At 38.6% G+C, this 20336-nt stretch overlaps 3 protein-coding genes across 3 annotated transcripts; all 3 read right to left on the reverse strand.

Moving 5' to 3' along the window:
• Positions 1–476: 476 nt before the first annotated feature.
• LOC126366085 (uncharacterized) lies at positions 477–4641 on the reverse strand. The gene is made up of 4 exons (XM_050009014.1): positions 3880–4641; positions 3449–3658; positions 2991–3202; positions 477–2587 (listed from the first exon to the last, which is right to left on the reverse strand). The coding sequence occupies exons 1-4, from the start codon at positions 4033–4035 to the stop codon at positions 2491–2493; spliced, it is 675 nt and encodes a 224-aa protein (XP_049864971.1). The 5' UTR covers positions 4036–4641; the 3' UTR covers positions 477–2490.
• A 141-nt stretch (positions 4642–4782) lies between these two features.
• On the reverse strand, positions 4783–10052 carry LOC126366062 (uncharacterized). Its single transcript, XM_050008975.1, has 7 exons — positions 9456–10052; positions 9025–9215; positions 7754–7902; positions 7156–7301; positions 6532–6785; positions 6098–6262; positions 4783–5279 (listed from the first exon to the last, which is right to left on the reverse strand). The coding sequence occupies exons 1-7, from the start codon at positions 9649–9651 to the stop codon at positions 5031–5033; spliced, it is 1350 nt and encodes a 449-aa protein (XP_049864932.1). The 5' UTR covers positions 9652–10052; the 3' UTR covers positions 4783–5030.
• A 410-nt stretch (positions 10053–10462) lies between these two features.
• On the reverse strand, positions 10463–18150 carry LOC126366063 (uncharacterized). Its single transcript, XM_050008976.1, has 7 exons — positions 17831–18150; positions 17211–17404; positions 16233–16381; positions 12614–12759; positions 11973–12229; positions 11196–11345; positions 10463–10862 (listed from the first exon to the last, which is right to left on the reverse strand). Exons 1-7 carry the CDS (start codon positions 18024–18026, stop codon positions 10614–10616), a joined length of 1341 nt encoding a protein of 446 aa, XP_049864933.1. The 5' UTR covers positions 18027–18150; the 3' UTR covers positions 10463–10613.
• Positions 18151–20336: the final 2186 nt, after the last annotated feature.

Below are 20336 nucleotides of genomic sequence, written 5' to 3' on the forward strand. Positions count from 1 at the left end.
CAGCTTTGCTTTTACTGCAAAGATATGATTTCGTATTAACGTGACGCTACGCGACGTGCGCGGTATTCCGTAGTTTGAGCACATGTCATGTAATTTGTATTTTAATAAATAAATTAAGTTGAATGTGTTTTGTGATAAAGTTTGAAATACTTGGTTACACTAAGTGTTATTTGTAGTTATTATTTATTAAGGAAAGACTAGTTTGGAGTTACGCGACTTGATCATCAAGTAAAATATTCCGAAAAACTTATCAGTACAATGTATAATTTGATTACAATATGAATACTATGTTCAAATAGTGTATTTGCTTTGGAAATGTACAGCGATTAATTTGTATCTATTTTGTAAAACTATTAAGTCAAGTATAAATAATTATGATAAAAGTAATGTGTTTTATTTACGAGATCCTTATTCATTATTGAGAGTGATTATAATTTTTGTTACAATCATTGATTAGTAAAAATAAAAAGACAATATGACTGATGCTTATCAACATATTATTTATTATGACCGTGTTAAATAAACACATGTAATATTTATAGCACATAGACGACAAAAATTAACAGTAAATAAATAGACTATAAACTCTCAAAGCAATAGAAATGCGTTGTATTTCTAACAGGTACGTCCACTGATCTAGCCAACTAATTACACGTCTACTTAAAAATAATTAAAATCGTGCATACTACAATGAATTATGGGTTTATTCGGTAGGACTTTCAAAAGTATTTTTAAAATTAAAGCACGAAATACACGTCATGATCTACTACGTACCGTTTCTTATAATAAATTAAGAAGAGACCCTGTTAGTTACATCAGGATATCCTTAAATTGAGTTATATTTAAAGGCTTTTGTGTTATTTAAATATCCAATAAACTATTTAATATCTGTTTGACCTATTGTTATATAAAGTTATTTAAAATCGAATAAAGTAGACAATAGGATGAAAACTTGTATACTTTCTATGCATTGTCTGGGACCTTTGAGGACAATATAAAAAAAAAAAACTTTCAATTTCAAGAACATTACTGAGTGATCATGCAAATATGACTTTGGAATCACATGTTGTCTCATGTGATACATTTATTATACATGGTCTTATGGTAACCTATCATTTATATAAATTTACACATACATTTCATCATAATTGCAATCATACACCAATATCAAACAAAAGTGGCTGCAAATTGTCATGTTTTCAATATTTACATTGTTCAGTCCTCGCGGCTCGGCAAACGCGCCGCGCGCGGGCCTATTATATAGAGTGCTTTGACCAACCGCATGACGTCTACTCGCCGCATCTATCGGTCGAAACCCACGATATAATTCGCGCCGCGCGCAGACCGGTTGGCGTGCAGAGCCTGCTTCTTCTACTTGGGATAGGCCCATAAATGATGGTTGCCAGTTTTTGTATGATAATACACTTTTGGTTTAACTTCTTGATACACAGAAAGACTGTAGTAATATGACTAGACAAGATAGGTACCATAAAACAAAATCACTAAGTTACTTATGAATATAAATTTTATTTGGTAAAGTATAAAACATGGAATCCATGTCTTAAATGTATGTGACTTATCCAAAAACTGTATTTAAATTATTCCAATAAGTTACATCTAAAAAAAGTTAGTGACTTAGTGGCAATGCATAGGTTTATATACTTCACAGTCCACACAATGTGAAACTGCAGCACTACATTTTTATATGGCTATTTGAGTATTTCAGTTTTTACACCTAAAACTAAATGAACACCATTGGAAATACGAATTAACATCGGTTTTACAAATTTTCCAAAGCACATTTTTTATTGTAAAATCATAAGTCCTTAATATAATCCATCTAAATTTATATATTAACATATTAGTGGTATGGCCAAGCAAAATGAATGCAATCGAGTCTTTTTGTAACATAATTGACTTAGTGGTGTTATGCTTTAGTTAAATTAAAAAATGGCAAGTTTAAATACAATTATAATAAGTTTGCAGAAATTAAATTCTAGACTATTTATTATTAATTAACAACTTGATAGTTCTAAACACAACATGCTTAATCAATATGCTTTATTTGATACAATTAATAATTAAATAATTATAGTTCTAGAGCCTGTCTTTGTATGACGCGAGTACATGCATGTTTGAAGTCTGAGAGCCAGCTTCAAAGTCGAATACAAAATCAAATAGTCAAACCATGCCGGCTGCCGCATCAAAATGACAGTCATATTCTTGTATCAGTGGAACTATAAATTATACAACTGAGGAAGGAAACTTAGAAGTAATGAGTAATTATACCATTCATGTTAATTTCAAACTAAGTGACATATTTGAAGTACCTACATAATGGAAAAAGTTTCTCATTATCTGTTCTCACTTTACAATTAAATACACTATTACTTAACATACAAATACACAGAAGTATCGTCACCTGAGTAACATACATACCTAAGTAATGCTTGTTCCATTTTTCATGCATTGGTCAGTTGTTGGTGTGATTCACATGTCGGTAGGCAGGATGTCAGGTATGAGATATTGACATAAGTCCATCTCTGAGTTGACAAAAGTTACTTTGCCAGCTGTGTTTTCATCAAGCCTGAAAAAAGAAACATTAACTGCAATAAATCTACCACCAGTGAGCAGTAATCTAGCAGATTGAGAGAACTTAATAAACAAAGGCGTCATAATCTGAAGTGTGGATGTGGGTGTATAATTGTGTTGTGTACTAGGTACAAGATAAATTATGAAATTCTGATTACTAAATAGAGACAGATATAAAACTAACTAAAAACATTTTCTTATTTCCATTTAACTTATTTATGAATATTAATCATGAAAAAGGTAATAAGTCAAACATTTTATTATGTTTTTCTATGTTGTCACAGTGTGCTTTTTATACAAATTCCATAGTAATTTTGTGATTTGATGTTTAGTAAAAAGTGGTAGATTTGACTAGTTGGAAACTAGCCTATTGTATGGAAAGGAGGGCCAGTACATACCATCCCTTTATAACAGCCCAGCAACCGGAGAAGAATGCTGGAGCATTGATTATAAGGCAAACTCCAAGTCTCTCAGGGTAATGTCTACTGAGCAACCAGATAAGGTTCTTCAGGACTTGGTAGTCCATACAGGACAATGTGAAATTGTTCAAGTCAAACACAATACACAGGTTGTCTATTACTTCTTCGAAACAGCGCTTACTTGCCTCCTCCTGAAATTACAGTCATGTAGTAAGTATTTGCTAGTAACTCATATTTTATGTCACATACACAGTGGTAAGTAAAAGTAAGTATATAGTATTGTTGAAAATAAAATAAATTATACAAATCTTCCAAACTAAAGAATGTCTTAATAAGTTTTAATGATTCTCACATTTTACACCTATTAATCATAATTAGAACTGGTTTTGGTTACCAGAATACTAATATTACTTATAACGACATAAATGTTAACATACCAGACAGTAGACAATAAACTTGGTAAGTTCATCTATGTTTCTATCGCTGGAACTGTGGTTCTTGGCAGGAATGTATATGATAGGCCGGCCAGTGATATCTCTATGCCTCAATACCCGGGCTTTGTTTGCATACTTCTCTATCAATTCCTTATCATTATGCAACTCTGCCACTCCATATTCTACTCGCCATTTGTTTGTTTTGATTATTGCCTAAAATGGAACAGGAATGCGAAATTTAGAAAGAATCTCTAATAAGGTAGGTACCTAATTACTTGGATCAAACAAAATAGTCCATGTCATACTTATACATAATAGCATAGCGATAAGAATACCAAAATCTACTTGTAGTTAGTGTTATCAGCAAAATCGATAGATTAGGTAGGGAGATTGACGACGAAAGCAATCAAAAGAAAACTTGTTTTTAAACATACCTGAAAAGCGTTGTCAACGGTTTTAAATGCGCGCAGGTATCTCCTAAGTGAGAACTCGTTGTGGTACTGTGCTGGGTCAGCGCTCACAATCAAATTCATCCGTTCTTTTAATTGTTTTAAGTCTTCTTCATTAACAGGCTTGGGTTCTTCGGCCATTTTTCAGCTTACCACTTCTGCTATTGGAATGTATAGAAATTAATTACTATTTTCTTAATAGTTGTTTCCTGAATAACAGTACGGCTGGCTGTATTGTTTTATTGTTTAATAAAACAAATTGAATCCAACAAAAATTGCTCGACTGTGGCCCTGTCCCTGTTGTCGTTGTCAAATGAAAAACGTCAAATGTCAATGTAATTTTTCTTATTATTGTATTAAAAGCAAAGAGCTATATTCCATACAGCCACATCTGAAGTTTTTTTTTTCTATCATCTTTATTTCAACTGTGTTCTTGTATTATATTTTATTTATGGTAGTATGTGGTAGTATGAATTAACAAAATAAGGAAAAGAAGATAGCGACAACCAAGTATAGGCATTGTTTTTTATCTAAAAACCTATAATTGCTAACGCACTTACTACAAACAGTCGTACCAACAATGACACACAAATGTTAAAACACTAAGGGCTGTAAACGTGTCTAAGTATCGTGACTTATCGATATCAACATAAATAAGAATCGTCGGATTTACATATTTTTACAATAAAAAGAAGCCAAATTAAAAAAAAATGTTTTTTATATTATTGAGTATTTAAAAACGCACAATAAGTCGGTACCACTTCTTGCAATTGCTAGGAATCTAATATTGTTTTATTATATGTAACATATGTAACTAAAATGATTTTTTCAGCTACAAGCAGAACTTAATAGATATATAATAGTCTAGAAACAAAAAAAACCCAAAAATGAAAGAGTTTATTATCGTTTTATTCATATATTTATTATTATTTCATATTATACAAATGATAAGATTTCAGGTACTTAAAGGAAGTTGTAAAATGAAGACATCCATTAACTAGAATTTATTATTAGTAAGTGGGGAAGTTTATCATTTTAGTTACCTATCGGACTTTACAGATGTTTACCTCACTCGTGCGAAATAACTAAGGATACGTGGGTAATTTGCACGAGTTAAATTGTTTAGATATTTTTGATTACGCTAAGAGTCCAGTGACAGTAAAAGCGGGGAGATGAGGAACGGTGCGTCTGAAGTCATCCACATCGCAACAGAAGCTGTATCCGATGTCGATGCGGTCGGGCTGCCACCGCAGCCAATCGAAAGCTGCGTTGTTGCGACACCGGTCCGTGCAGAATGTTAGAGCACGAACTTCGGCCTCCGTGTAGTGCGGGTTGTTAATACTAACGAACGCCGTACCTTGACGACGAGAAGCGTCGTACACCACCTACATGATATATTGATTAGTAAAGTGATCTCACGTAAGCGAATTAATGCTAGTTGCACATGTTGCACATAGAATTCCATAGCGTTTACCCCGTTGGGAAATAGGCGTGAGTGTATGTATTTATGTAAGTAAAAAGATTATAAGGAGGTATGTTACTGTAAAAGCCCGAAGTATAGTAAATCTTAAGATTTACCAAGAGATGATGGTAAAAGTCTGAAATGATCTTCAATAATCGTTTATTTTGGACTTTTACTACAAGGCACCTGGTTATTTTGGTAAATTGTAAGAGCCACGTGTCCCCCGAGCGTAGTTGTTGAGCGTAGTTGAACGTAGGACTTTCGGATTGTGCAACAACGGTCAACTACTGGACCACGGAAATCATAGTACGTCGTTGACACCTAAATATATAGTTTTTTTGCATGAAATGAACGTTTATTGATAAACAATTTAGATTTTTGCAATTATTTACTTTCGGGGTTTTATAGTTACATAAACAGCCTATATACGTCCCACTGCTGGGCACAGGCCTCCCCTCAATCAACCGGAGGGGGTATGGAGCATACTCCACCACGCTGCTCCAATGCGGGTTGGTGGAGGTGTTTTTACGGCTAATAGCCGGGACTAACGGCTTAACGTGCCCTCCGAAGCATCTTACTTTTTCGGACAAATAGACATGTCCCCATCGGGAATCAAACCCGGACCTCCAGATCGTGAGCCTAACGCTCTAACCACTAGACCACGGAGGTTTTATAGTTACATATTAGTATTTATAAATACATTTACGACAATATTCTTAGTAAGTACCACGATTTATTTACCTTATAGAAGTACAGAGGCACTGGCAGTTGAGCGTTGTTATTGGCGTCGTGATGTAGGAAGATGTCCACTAGTTGGCCAGCCTGGTTCCGTAGCTGGGACACTCCCCAGGTACCCGTGTATATGGTCGTGTGGTACCCTGCCTCTCCAATACGGGCGCGAAGGTTCTGCGACAAAGCAAGACGTTTATGTCACTGCACATTTGTAAATTCAGCGTAAATTTGATGGATTATTAAATAGCCTTTCTACCCAAACCACAAGGTAATGGATAGTCAATCGCACATAATTATGTTCGTCATATCCTTAGAAGAAGATAATCCTCCAGTAGTTAGGTTTTTGTATCAAGAGTGGCTACAAGTTGTATTCTGAGTACTTGTGGCTATACCCACCCCATTAGCGATCATGGATAGGTAAAGGGTTTTTATATATATCCTACCTGTTCGAGCCAGTTCCAGTTACCAGCATTGAACGGCTGCCACTGAGGAGCAGCGTTGATGAAGTAGAAGGTAGACCGCTGGCCGGTAGCGAAGATCATGTCAGACTTGGCAGTCAAGTGTCCGCGAGCCAGGAATTGCGTGGACGTCACATACTTGTCAGCTAACTCCGCACCAACGTATTCGGCGATCTTGGCTTTCTGTTGGACTTGAGTGTAGAGAGCGTTGATGCCGACACCCGGGAAGAAACTGCCAGCTGAAAGTTATAATTAATTTGAAACAAAGTAATAACACTTACCTATTGAAAAATAGAGTGCATTTCCAACTAGTTAGTAAAGTTTACTGCTAACTCTAGGTTATTTATTCAAGTAAAAACTACGTTACAGTTGACAGTTCATTAGGTACTAATATGGTACAAGCACCAACTCAACTCTTTTGAGTTGAGTAGGTACGATAAAGTTAATAATTACCTACCAATTGCAATATGTTGAAAATTCTCGTTCAGAGGTTGAAAGTTCTTCATACAAAACTTGCTAGCGGTAAACCAACTTAAGTTTCATTGCGAAGCTATAATAATTTCATTGCTAAAATAGGGAAACTAAAATCTGAGTTGTAAAAGTTCTTACCCAGCCAACTTGGGCGGTCGACCCCAGTTTGGTGCACTGCATGTTCCTCATTTTGTTCGTACCAAACGTACAGAACTTCCAGTCTGTTAGGATCAAAGCATGACCAGTACTTTGGATAGAACACGTTGTTTACATAGAAACCGACCCTGCGAAACAAAGATGTAATTAGGTAACTAAAAAATGGAAAAATAATATCTAAATAATGGTGCTAACTCCTGCAGACGCCATCTAATTTTATTTTAAGTTATGCCTGTCATTTTCTTATTCCTTGATAAATAAAGGGACGGGTAATCGACAGGCATAAAATTTATGGAGTACACGTCAAATTTTAAGCAGAAATCTAAAACAACCGTCTAAAAATTTTACATCGGCCTTAAACGGACTAAACGGGTTGGATACCAGCGAGATGTCTATTTTATTCGCACGGGTTATTCATTCATTTTAAAATTAACTTGTTGACTATCATCCGTCCCTTTCCTTTTCGGCGGATAAGAAAATGACGGGTATAACATAAAATGAAATTAGGAGGTGTGTGCAGGAATCGGGTCCATGTCTTGTTATAGAAGTGTTATTTATTATCTTAGGATCCGCAACTAACCGGATAACTTGAAAGTTGTTGAAACATCTCTCGTTGGTGTACTCAGCGTCGTGGAAGGCATGCGCGGTGCAAGTTAGCCCTCCGAAGGCTCCATTTCCATTCAACCAGCCGGCGCCGGAGACCAATGCACCACTTACACAAGTGGCGGTCTAATATATAAATAGATACATTAAGTAGGTGTAACATTATTATGCAGTTATAAGGAGAAATAGAAATCCTTAAATAACTCTTCGATAGGCAATCGCTGAATTTAGAAAGTAGACCTAAGGTACTTATACGTACCTAATTTGTTAGCGCATTTTGTAAACTACAAATAAAGCATCCAATATTCTCGCTTTTTTAGCAAGTACAATTACAGCGTCATAGTCATAGTTCGCTCTATATATCGCAAGGCAAATATCTCGGCGTAGTCTTAGATAGACGTCTTACTTTCAAGGCCCATATCAAACGTGTGCGCGATCGCGCCGCGTTTGTAATGGGCCGTCTTCATTGTCTCCTTAACAAGCGAAGTAAATTGTCCCTTAGGAATAAGGTGAAAATCTACACGACTTGCATCCGTCCGATCATGACCTATGCAGGGGTAGTTTTCGCTCACGCGAGTCCCTCTCAAATTCACCGTCTACAGGTAATACAAAATCGTTTCATGCGGAAAGCCACGGGAGCTCCGTGGTTCCTTCGCAATGAAAATCTGCACATTGACCTAGGTCTGCCAACCATTGCCCAATGGCTCAAATTAGCTTCCGAACGTTTTTTCGATTCTGCTCCGCACCAACCAAATCCCCTGGTAGTTGCGGCTTCCGAGTACATTCTGCTTAGGGACGGTACTGAAAAATATCGGCGTCCGAAGGACGTAATATACGATCCCGACGACCCGATTACTCTAGCCATAGAGGCAGCCAATCAGCTCGCGACACCAAACACTTCAGGGCCCCGATACCGACCCCGCCGGCGTGGTCGACGATTTCCCCCATTCAGCGCTTATCGCTATCGACCCACTAGGGTCAATTAATTCTTTCAAATATTTTTCCTCTCAGACGACGCCCTGAGCCGAGGTTCGCGCCCAACTGGGCACCCTCAGGCCTGTTGTCTTAAACGTTGTACCGGGTGAGAGCCTTCAGCGCTCCCCATTTGTCCGGCCAAGTAGTTTATGCCATCTGCGGCAAATCTACAATAAGTCACGTCAAAAAAAAAAGCAGCTCTATATATCGACGGCTGTTAATTGTTGTTTGTTTGTTGTTGTATTGGAAGTTAATTGTAAAAGTCGAACTAACCGCAGTAACGACGGAGGCTGCAATTTGGGGGTGGACGATGGTGCGACCGTTACCGACACAGGAGACGGTGATGGCTTCCCCGGTGTTCAGGTGGATGACGCCGGTGTTGCCTTGAGGCACGGGGTAGTTCCCGTTGTGGATGTACACCGGCTGCGGCTGGCCGAGGTCGCCGTTGACGCGGATTTGGCATCCTGAAACGTTTCCGTTGCTTAGGCCGGTCGCACTTTCGATACGAATCGTTGGTAAACTTACGAATACTTACAATAGTTAAGACGTAGAATTTGCGCGCTTCCTAAATACGTACTTGAAGATTTTAGGATTGTTATTACGAAATGAGTTCGGTGAAAGATGCAGTCTGTTTAGTCGGATACACTATGAAATTGTTCCAATATTTGCGTAACATTTTCATGAGAATCGTAATTCAAACTTACCGCTTCGAGCCTGCAGTACAGCGGTATCGTTTCCGAATTTCGCCTGTTCATATTCAATCCATTTGTCAAGGTAGTCTTCAAACTCTTCTTCGCCGAGCAGCGTCGCCAGCTCTCCAGGCTCCGGCATCTCCGCGGGCAACGCCATCACACCCACTATCGCCACCACTCCCATCAGTAACGTCGTCAATCGCATCATTTCTTCTTACTAATTATTATTACTTTGATTTAGAAGTCGCTGCAGAACGAGCAGACCCGACCCTGGCTATAGAGCCATTAATGTAAGTCGGATTATTGCTGCCGTTTTCAAGGATCCCTCCAAATTTATACGCACCCGTATCTATTAATTTACTCTGATAACAGATTTTAAAAGTACTAATTACTAAATTAATTACGGATTACGTTTCAGATAAGATATAGTTGCTTGTTCTTTGAATTTAAGAGGTTTATGATGATTTTTATGCGTGTTGATTGCGGTGCGATTAATTTAGGAGGTACCTTTAATACGAGTGGGTGTGACCATTGATAGAAGTCATGATACACTACAATTACTTACTTACAATACACACAAGTAGTGTACAATAATGTGCAGTTTTGCGAAGTTGTTCATGTTGTACTTATTTAATATTTATTGCCCGCAATCCTGTCGCCTGCATTACCTAAATATTTTTCTTTATGGTACCTACATACCACAGATGTAAAGCGAATATCTAGATAACGATAAATTATATGCAAACCCAGCACATTTTATGTACTTAATTAACTATTATACCAAAAAGCAATTTGCATTCCCAATTAGCTTTATCAGCGTTGACCGCGACATAATAGAAGGATTCATCTTTTCGCAATCATCATCTTATGTACAGATACATGTAAGTAGCTTTCAGTGGGTAAGTGCATTTACTTCGATATCATTCGACCCCCTGGGTCACAATAATCTTGTAATCCTAATCTACTGCATATTGATAAGAATTGCAGATAATATTGGAGTTATGAAAGAAAGAAAATGCTACGTATATCATAATATTTATTGTGTTTCTTGTAGGTGATAGCGCTAAGAGTTCATTGCCATTGAAAGTAGGTCCCCACGCAGCGTAGCATGATCGCTATGAGCGAGATGTTTAGTCAATTCGCATTACCTATACCTACTTCTATGGCTAATTACGCTAGGAGTCCATTGACGGTGAAAGCGGGGAGGTGGGGAATGGTGCGCCTAAACTCGTTGACGTCGCAACAGAAGCTGTATCCGATGTCGATGCGGTCGGGCTGCCACCGCAGCCAGTTGAAGGCGTTGTTGTTGCGGCACCGGTCCGTGCAAAACGTCAGGGCTCGCACTTCGGCGAGGGTGTAGTGCGGGTTGTTAATGCTCACGAACGCCGTGCCCTGACGACGGGAAGCGTCGTACACCACCTGTTCACATTTGTAATAGCGTCGTCTTTAACAAACTCAAGTAGGTAATCTAATTGGAAGAGCCACAAGGCAACTTGCAGCCATCTTTGATATGAACTTCTAAAAAGAATAATTTTATAAAATCTGTATTAAACTACATTTTAATCGCGTGAAGTGGTGAAAGCATCCTGACAAAGAGGCTGATTTTAAGGAGATTATATTCCTTCATTAAGATGATTTTTTTTTAGCCAAGTACTCAATGCCGCAGATGGCATTAACTACTTGGTCGGAAATTAAGATGATGCAGACGCAAGTAAATTTACTTGAAAATGTAAACGAATTGTTTTTAGTTACCTTGTAGAAATATAGTGGCACCGGGAGTTGATTGTTGTTTAGGAAGATGTTAACCAGCCTACCAGCCTGGTTGCGAAGCTGGGTCACGCCCCAGGTACCCGTGTAGACGGTCGTGTGGTACCCTGCAGCCCCGATGCGAGCACGAAGATTCTACCGTGAAATAACACGTTTAAGTAATTTGGACATAGAGTAACCCGTAAGTACAGAATTAACTTAGACAATTCACGTCAAGGATGTTGAGCGACGCGAGCGAGTACATCTAGCGAGGTGCATAGTTACTTCTCAGGTGTTATACCATCTAGACACCACTGACACTTGAGCACAAAAAGTGCCGTTCCAAACTTACAAAGATAAAATTAAATCGAAAAAGTCTAACTCGGTCGGGACTTTTGGATCCGCAGTAAGTACTTTTCGAATTAATTTTCTCTTTGTGATTTTCCCTAAACACGGTGTTTTAAAAAAAAAATTTTTTAACTTTTTAATCTTTTTTTTAATTCACTCAAGTATGTATTTTTCATTACCACCCTACGAGTGTCTAGCTGTAACGCTATACTCTGGAAGGTCAATGAAAGCAAGCGTGTGACCCCCGCTGGAGTCCACTCCGGCCCGTCAGTGACTCTCGGGGATCCGTGGTGTCATTACTATCCAACAGCTAGCTACAAGCTGGATGGGGTCGTCGCATACATACGCCTTTATTCTTATTATAGAACAGATGAGGTCGATTTGATTATACTTATTTTGTATAACTCATCCAAAGGAATAATGTTTTTATATCACCTGTTCGAGCCAGTTCCAGTTGCCAGCATTGAACGGCTGCCACTGCGGAGCAGCGTTAATAAAGTAGAAGGTAGACCGCTGGCCGGTAGCGAAGATCATGTCAGACTTGGCCACCAGGTGACCTCGTGCCAGGAATTGAGTGCTCGTAACGTATCGGTTGGCTAGTTCTACACTCCCTACTAACTGAGCAATTGAATTCCTCTGATGATTCTGAGTGTAGAGATTGTTAATGTTGACACCCGGGAAGAAGCTGCCGGCTGCAATTTTAAGAATTTATTAAGTTGTGGGGTAGTTGATATATAAGCATTTTACTGTAGGATAAAATATATGAATGATGAATATCATCATCAGCCGTATGACGCCCACTGCTGGGCATAGGCCTCCCCCAAGGATCTCCACGAATGATGAATATACTAAACTGAAATCCTACATTTTAGCACACCCCAGACACTTCATACTAAACACCTCGTTTTACACAGACACTACAAATTGACAGTATGACGTCTGACCCATATGATGTAGCATAGAATATGTTACAAACATCAAAGTACTTCATATAAATTAAGAAGACAAAGAGTTAGTATAGTGAGGTTACAAATCGACAAATTCGCCAATGTTATTGTTAGGTTACGAGAGTTTACCCAGCCAGCTAGGGCGGTCGACTCCTGTCTGGTGCACCGCGTGGGACGGATTTTGGGTGGCCCACGTGTAAAGAACTTCCAGTCTGTTGGGATTGAAGCAGGAGAAGTACTTCGGATAGAACACGTTGTTTACCACGAAACCAACCCTGAAGAGAACGGAGAAGAAACGTTTTATTATAGAAACTTTTCCAAAAATCATAGGCAATCTGCAGCGGCGTCCAGCAATGAGAAAATAGGTAATTATCACGTTAAATCTGTACAACGCCATCTATATTGTTTTTGGGGAACGTAGCCTGGAAAGTCCTTCATCGTTGCCTATTCATCATCATCATCTGGTAGATACCAGATGCTTTGATGATGCTGTTAAGATTAACAGTAAACATCATCATTATTAAGAGCAACGCTCTTGTAGTCTTGTATACATTTCGTTCATTTTGTTATTAATTTGTTTTGGAACAGTAAACATAATTATCTAAATTAGCCCATTACTAGATATTCTATATATAAGTACTAGTTGTCCCAGGCAAATGGGTGAATTTCAACAAGTCTCATTTTTTTATCATTTCGGTGAGATTTTTTATTTTAATACTTTTCTTCACATATTTGACGACAAATAAAACTTTAACCTATTTTGAATTATGTGCGTGAGTGGGCATCAAATACGATCGAAACTTACTGAGATATTTAAAATTGAATTTTTACGAGTCCACTGAAATGATAAGTACCCACTGAAATGATATAAATGTACACCGAAATGATATAAATGTACACTGAAATGATAATGAGTCCACTGAAATGAAATTAACCCACCGAAATGATACAGTCAAGAAAAATTGTGCTGCTTAGCTAGGGTTCCGTACAAAGTGAAGTTCGATTTATACACATCCCACTGCTGGGCACAGGCCTACTCTCAATTAACCGGGGGGGGGGGGGGGGGGGGGAGGGTATGGAGCATACTCCATCACGCTGCTCCACTGCGGGTTGGTGGAGATCGATTTATACATTCTTAGATAAATAGTTCAATACTTGCTAAATAAAAAATAGTTTAATACTATTTACTAATAGTAATAGATTGTTGTTCGTTTCTTTCATCGAGCAATAAAAAATGTATTTAGTTGTTGTCAATATGTGGAGCCGTGGTAGCCTAGTTGGTAGAACGCTTGCCTCTCACTTTGAGGTCGCAGGTTCGAATCCAGCACAGGCCTAAACCAGTGATTGTCGAATTTATTTTCAAATTCATGTTTAGATCAGAAATGATTGTCACATGCTCAGCGGTGAAGAAAAACATCGTGAGGAAACCCACATTTCCGAAAATTCCATTTTCGGAGGTATGTGACCTAATGTGTATTGGGCTGGTTTCCCCTTCGTGGGTTGGAAGGTGAGACAGGCAGTCGCTTCTGTAAAATACAGGACCTGTCAAATCTTCAAGTTAGGTAAGCGGACCCTGTGAAAAATCGAGATAATGCTAGGGGGATGATGCTTATTGTCAATATGTCTTTTTTGTGGCTATTGTCATTGCTTCTTTATTACTTACCTACATTTTTTTTAAATAATATAGGTTCACGTAGGACCACAATCTCACCTGATGGTAAATGACGATGTGGTCTAGGGTGGATCACACTTACCTAGCAAATGCCTATTCACCCTAGTCTTGAAGTCTCCTAGATTATAACGAGTTGGAAGTTATATCCATACCCAAGAGCTCGAGATGGTTGGTAATTCACTCCGGAAAGTCCCAGTCAGGAGGAAAGGACTCCATTTTGCGGTGAACAGACACGCCTGGGTCATGGAAGCGTTGAGTCCAACCTACTTGTTGTCACCCCAGTCTGAGACGGACTTAAGGGGCAGTTTCACACGATTCACAAGATCCTCTCTGAGGGCACTATCATCTCTGGTGCTTACGCGTGCATTAGACATGTATCTCTCCGTCACTGTGCTATCGTCTGCATGCCTAAATATACCGGGCATAATCAGCAGACCATTGATAGAAAAAACGTGGCGGAGAGAACAGATCCCTGAGGGAGTCCGGCGTTAATAGCATGTAGATCAGACAATATGGCATCTCTGCTAGCGTGTGTCACCATATTTGCCTCGATCCTCTGGGGCTAGAATCAGGTGGGGAATAGACAGACACATATCTCACCAGACAATGGTCGGATGTTCCCATGGGGGAAGTCACTGATAGAGATTGATATTGATCCGGATCAGTTATCAGCAAAAGGTCCAAGCAGTTGGCGCTATAGTTAGCAACGTCAGGTATCTTTGTAACGCAATTCACCAGACGTGAGATATTTTGCCACACATGGCAAAAGCTTGCGCCTCTTTGCCAGCATGGTTGGTCTTCTGGAATGGGAACAACCACTCTTGCTGGTGGGCGTTGGAGTCCCGGAGAAGAACAAGTTGCGCTGAGAGATACCTCCGCCGTGCCAACTCCACTGTCCTACTGAGGTAGGTGAATAACCTGCTTGTCTCAGAGTTACCGCTGTGCGATCGGAAGACACTGGTGTAAACTATTTTATCCAGGCCAGTGTCCACCAGGATCTAAAGAATGGATAAGTCTGGGTATTCAAGGTTACCGAGAAAAGCAGAAAGAGGAGTTTGATAGAAGGTTATATGACGTTTTCCAATCACCCAAAATGTTTTTGGAAAACCATGAGATCATCTCGAGGAAAAATAAAATAGCTCCACAGAACTGTTAAAAAGGCCCTTAAAACAATACCTAATTCGAAACTAAAATTTAACACACGGATCTCTAAAACTTAACGGTTTTATCATTTCAGTGTTACTTATCATTCCCATGGACTGTTATTGGCATTTCAGTCCACCGAATCCACCGGAATGATAACACCGAGATGATAAAAAACAGGTTATTTTTGTATAAACTGTGAATTTAAATAACTATCGAAAAATCGACACTTCTCAAACAAAACAGTACTTGCAGCCGATTTAACACATCAATATGAAATAAATTGAACTAATCTAACACGAGTTATAATGGCTACCGAAATGATTTTTTACTGATTTTTTTTTGTCCCCCTATCACCGAAATGATAAATTTCTTTTTTTGGCGGGAAACCATTACACGCTGTGACGGGTATGTTCACGTCTAGCGGTCGAGCCGAACCAATGCGAGGTGTTGGCAGGTAAGGAGGTGTCATAGACGCAATGTTGACGGAGTTATTCTACCAAAACTTACTGTCCTCTGAAATGATAACTTTTTTTCGGACAAAATTTAACTGCCTGTCAAATGTATGAGAAGGAAGGTAAACAGACAGAAATAGTTTTTGTTGTTAGATTATTTAATAATTTAACGAAATTCTATCAATTTAAATCCCAATAATAGAAAATAATTGTAGAGCAAGACATTTTATAAGCGACAATTGGTTACGGACAAGCTACCGAAATGATAAAATGACACTTTAAAAAATTTTTTCAGCGTGTTACAGTTGCTGAAACTGAATGATTTTTTTTGCCAAGGTAGAGGACTACTTACTTTACCCAGAAAAAATATTCAAAATCATTTAGCAGAACTTTGCACTACCGTTCTCAGCCAAGACAAGTTTTTTTTTCGCTTTTGCAATTCACCCAAATCAAGTTGGCAATATGCAATGTGTCAAACCGAATGACGCGGAAGTTGTTAAAACATCTCTGGTCGGTGAACTCCGCGATGTGGAAGGCATGGCCGTCACAAGTTAGTCCACCGAAGGCTCCATTTCCATTGAGCCAGCCGGGCCCAGACACCAATGCGCCGCTCACACATTGTGCAGTCTGAAATATTGATGATATTCTCAAGATTTGTATCTAATACGATAAACGATTACGTTCTTGAGTAGGTATGTAGTAATAGAGTCAGCAGAACATATAATTTGTCATTTAATCTAATCTGCCTTCATTCAGGGAAGGTTATGTAATCAGTGTACTCATATAATAAATAATAAATTCAACAACAGTAAACTCCTTTGTCTAGTCAATAATATATACATACATACATACATAAACAGCCTATATACGTCCCACTGCTGGGCACAGGCCTCCCCTCAATCAACCGGAGGGGGTATGGAGCATACTCCACCACGCTGCTCCAATGCGGGTTGGTGGAGGTGTTTTTACGGCTAATAGCCGGGACCAACGGCTTAACGTGCCCTCCGAAGCACGGAATCATCTTACTTTTTTCGGACAATCAGGTGATTCAAGCCTGAAAAGTCCTTACCAAACAAAGGACAGTCTCACAAAGTGATTTCGACAATGTCCCCATCGGGAATCGAACCCGGACCTCCAGATCGTGAGCCTAACGCTCTAACCACTAGACCACGGAGGCTGTCAATAATATATATTTCGAGGTATTGTGGTGACCGATTAGGCTCACTCAAGCTTTAACCCTAAAATCGACGTAGTGTTGGTTCCTATTCTAACCAAACAGTGATTTAAACTCATTAAGTATAGATACATAAACTCACGCCTGTAATCCCTAATGGGGTGGGCAGAGCCACAAGTAATCAAAGACAACTTACAGCGACAATTCTAGGAGATGTTTAACATATTATATGACCATCATTTCGTGAAAATAGCTAAATAATAGCATGCCTTAGGTACTAACCGCTGTTTGAATGTTGTTAGATGAGATCTGCGGATGTCGAATGGCCCGCCCGGAGCCAGTGCAGGCGATGGTGATGGCCTCACCAGTGTTTAGGTGGATGATGCCAGTGTTGCCTCGAGGCACGGGATAGTTCCTGTTGTGGATGTACACGGGCTGAGGCTGACCGAGGTTGCCGTTGACACGGAGCTGGCAACCTGAAGGAGATCGAAGGTTATGTTACGTGTTAACATCATCATCATGTCGTCCAAACCATATCCAGCGACGGTGACTCCTAAATATCTATAAGGGTCGTTGTAGTGGTGGGCTCTGATGTGGCTATCGAAACCGAACTTCGACTTGAAGATCCGGTGTGTGTGTTATGCTCCAATACAACGATTATGGAGATGAAATAATCTTAAATTATTCCTTAGACAACATAAAATATAATGTTCAAGTCCGACAATTAGTCTGAGACACAAAAATTACAATTTGTCTTAGCGAAGTTTTAGAACAAAAATGATGTTCTAACAAATGAAAATGTAGGTAGGATTGACGTAACATCTTGCCTAGGCTTTCTGGTAAGTTGACAATAGTAGCCCACTTTGCGAACATCGCATCATAAAGTATTAAAAGGATCTTACCATTTCGAGCCTGCAGCAGTGAGGTAGCGTTGCCATATCGTTCTTGCTCCAGCTCAATCCACTTGTCTAGGTAGTCATCGAACTCTTCTTCACTAAGCAGCAACGCCAGCTCGCCAGGCTCCGGCATCTCCGCGGGCATCGCCACCACACTCATCACGGTCACCACACCCACCAGTAACGTCGTTAATCCCATCATCTTCACCAGTTATTTCACTCACACTTTGGTTTATATCGTGTAAATATTCTCCTATTGCTAAAAGTCGCGCAGACCCGACTCTGGCTATAAAGCCTTTATTGAGAGTCGGACTACTGTTGCTGTCTTCAGTGAATTTATACGCATCCATATCTATTTTAGAATTTACTTTGATAACAGCTTTCAAAAATACTCATCGTTTAATTAATTACTTACGGATTACTTTTTAGATAAGGTTCAGTGCTTATTCCTTGGATTACGCGGTGAACTCGACATTGCGTATAAGTCCTCGATGGCTCCATCTCCATTTAGTCAGCTGGGTGCCGCCCGCGTGTGTGGCCTATAATTGGTGTTATTCTCAATATTATTATCCTATATATCTACCTGTATTATATGATTACTTTCTTGAGTACTATGTAGTAAGGACAACAGATTATTTATTTCTGACTTAATCTAATCTGTTTCCATTCAAAGGAAGGTTATTGTCAATGACGTCAATGTTCAGGGAGTATATCTCGAGAGTAAGTAAATAGTCATACAAAAATAGTAATGTCAACTGAAGAAGTTATTTGTTTAGTCAATATGCTGAAGTATGTACCTATCAATAATTTGAAGATCTTGTGGTGTGATTGATCTAAACCTTCAACAGGGAGACGAGTTGAGATGAAGGTTCTCTGTATTTTTAATAAAAGACTATCAATGAATAAAAGATAAAACTCATTAAATATCATTTTCTCAAATCAACTTTTATTAACAATACTGGCAACAGTAATGTAAGTTTACAATTTATAATAATTTAATGATTAGTAGGTAACTTAGAATTACTCAGAGACTCGGAGAGCATTCAGAGACGACCCGACATGGATATATACTTACTGTTTTATCTATAAGGGACAAAGACTGATAATAGGTAATGTAAAATTTCATCAGTCACGGATTTGTAAGAGATAACGTTTTAGCTGTATTCATATCATCGCGGATGTATCAGGCTTATGTTTGGATTTACATTAGTGATTGATTTTGGCACGCTAAACCTGGACTTTCTGCCCAAAGCTTAGCAGGACCAACACTATTGATGATAATCACGATCATTTTATGGATAAATTATAACATTAGGCGGCCCCTAGACCTACACTAACATTGTACAATACTTTTTATTGTACAATATTGCGCAATATATAATTGACTTAGAGATTTTTTGATCGATTTAGAGGTTACCTTATGCTGTAAACGCAACGTAGCGTTTATAAACTACCCCCGAAGCAACCACAGATAACAAAAGATACCTACATGAAATCTCACTGCCATTGCTTCATTGCAATCAGTGAGGTGCCGTTCTCTTGAGTTATCCCACTTTGGGAACGTTCTCGGCAGTATAAAAAGGCGCAAAAGTTGTGTAAACAGAGCGTTATTACCTAACCTTTAGGCTGATAAAGTCATAAAACGATAAAGAACAATTTGAAAAAGAAAAACAGTCGATGTCCTTACTATTAAAGAGTATTTACTTATAACATTTCCACTTTGGGAACCTTCCCGAAAACGGCACATAACTAGTTACAATAAATGTAAGCAGTATTTCCTTAGACTTTACTACTTAGTGCCTATATTTCATCATCATCACACATTTAAAAAGGGCAAGAGCCACGCTCTTGTCGGTACATCATTTTCCTACTCTCCATGCTACTTTTTTAGGGTAATATAGGGCAGTGGTTTTCCTCTTGCCTTCCGCCCCGCAGTACTCTGTCTGACGCAAGTGCCTATATTTACCTTATGCATGATCCTTGATTAGGATCCCTTATACGGCACACCCATTACCTATATTATTTATTATTTGCAATTTTTTTAATGACTTTTGTTTAGTGATAAGGGGGGTTAAATGGCCACATCGAAGCAATTAATCTAAGAAAGCGATATTGCTATTTGACATTTGTTTTCATTGCTCACTTAATTTTAGATGCGCAAATGTCAAATTACAATATTGCTTTCTTAGATGAATTGCTTCGATGTGGCCATTTTAGCCCCCATGTTGGTATACCTATTGATTTTTTATAATATTCGTAAAAGGCTACGGATTGCTAAAATAAATTTAGTTGCAATAAATGTTTTCCAAATGTTTAAAAGGGATTTTAATTAAGTAGAAGTAGAACCAGATTTATCTGATTATTTATCGTATTATTGTTATTTATAGATAGGTACATTTTAGGAATACCATAAATAGAGTCTAATATTAGAATATCGCTTGAAAGGTGCCTACGAATAGTGAAATCTTTGAAGTTTGAGTATTTTCGTTCTAGCACCCAAATTCATTCAATC

Source organism: Pectinophora gossypiella, chromosome 4, assembly GCF_024362695.1.
Source record: "Pectinophora gossypiella chromosome 4, ilPecGoss1.1, whole genome shotgun sequence".
Taxonomy (NCBI): Eukaryota; Metazoa; Arthropoda; class Insecta; order Lepidoptera; family Gelechiidae; genus Pectinophora; species Pectinophora gossypiella.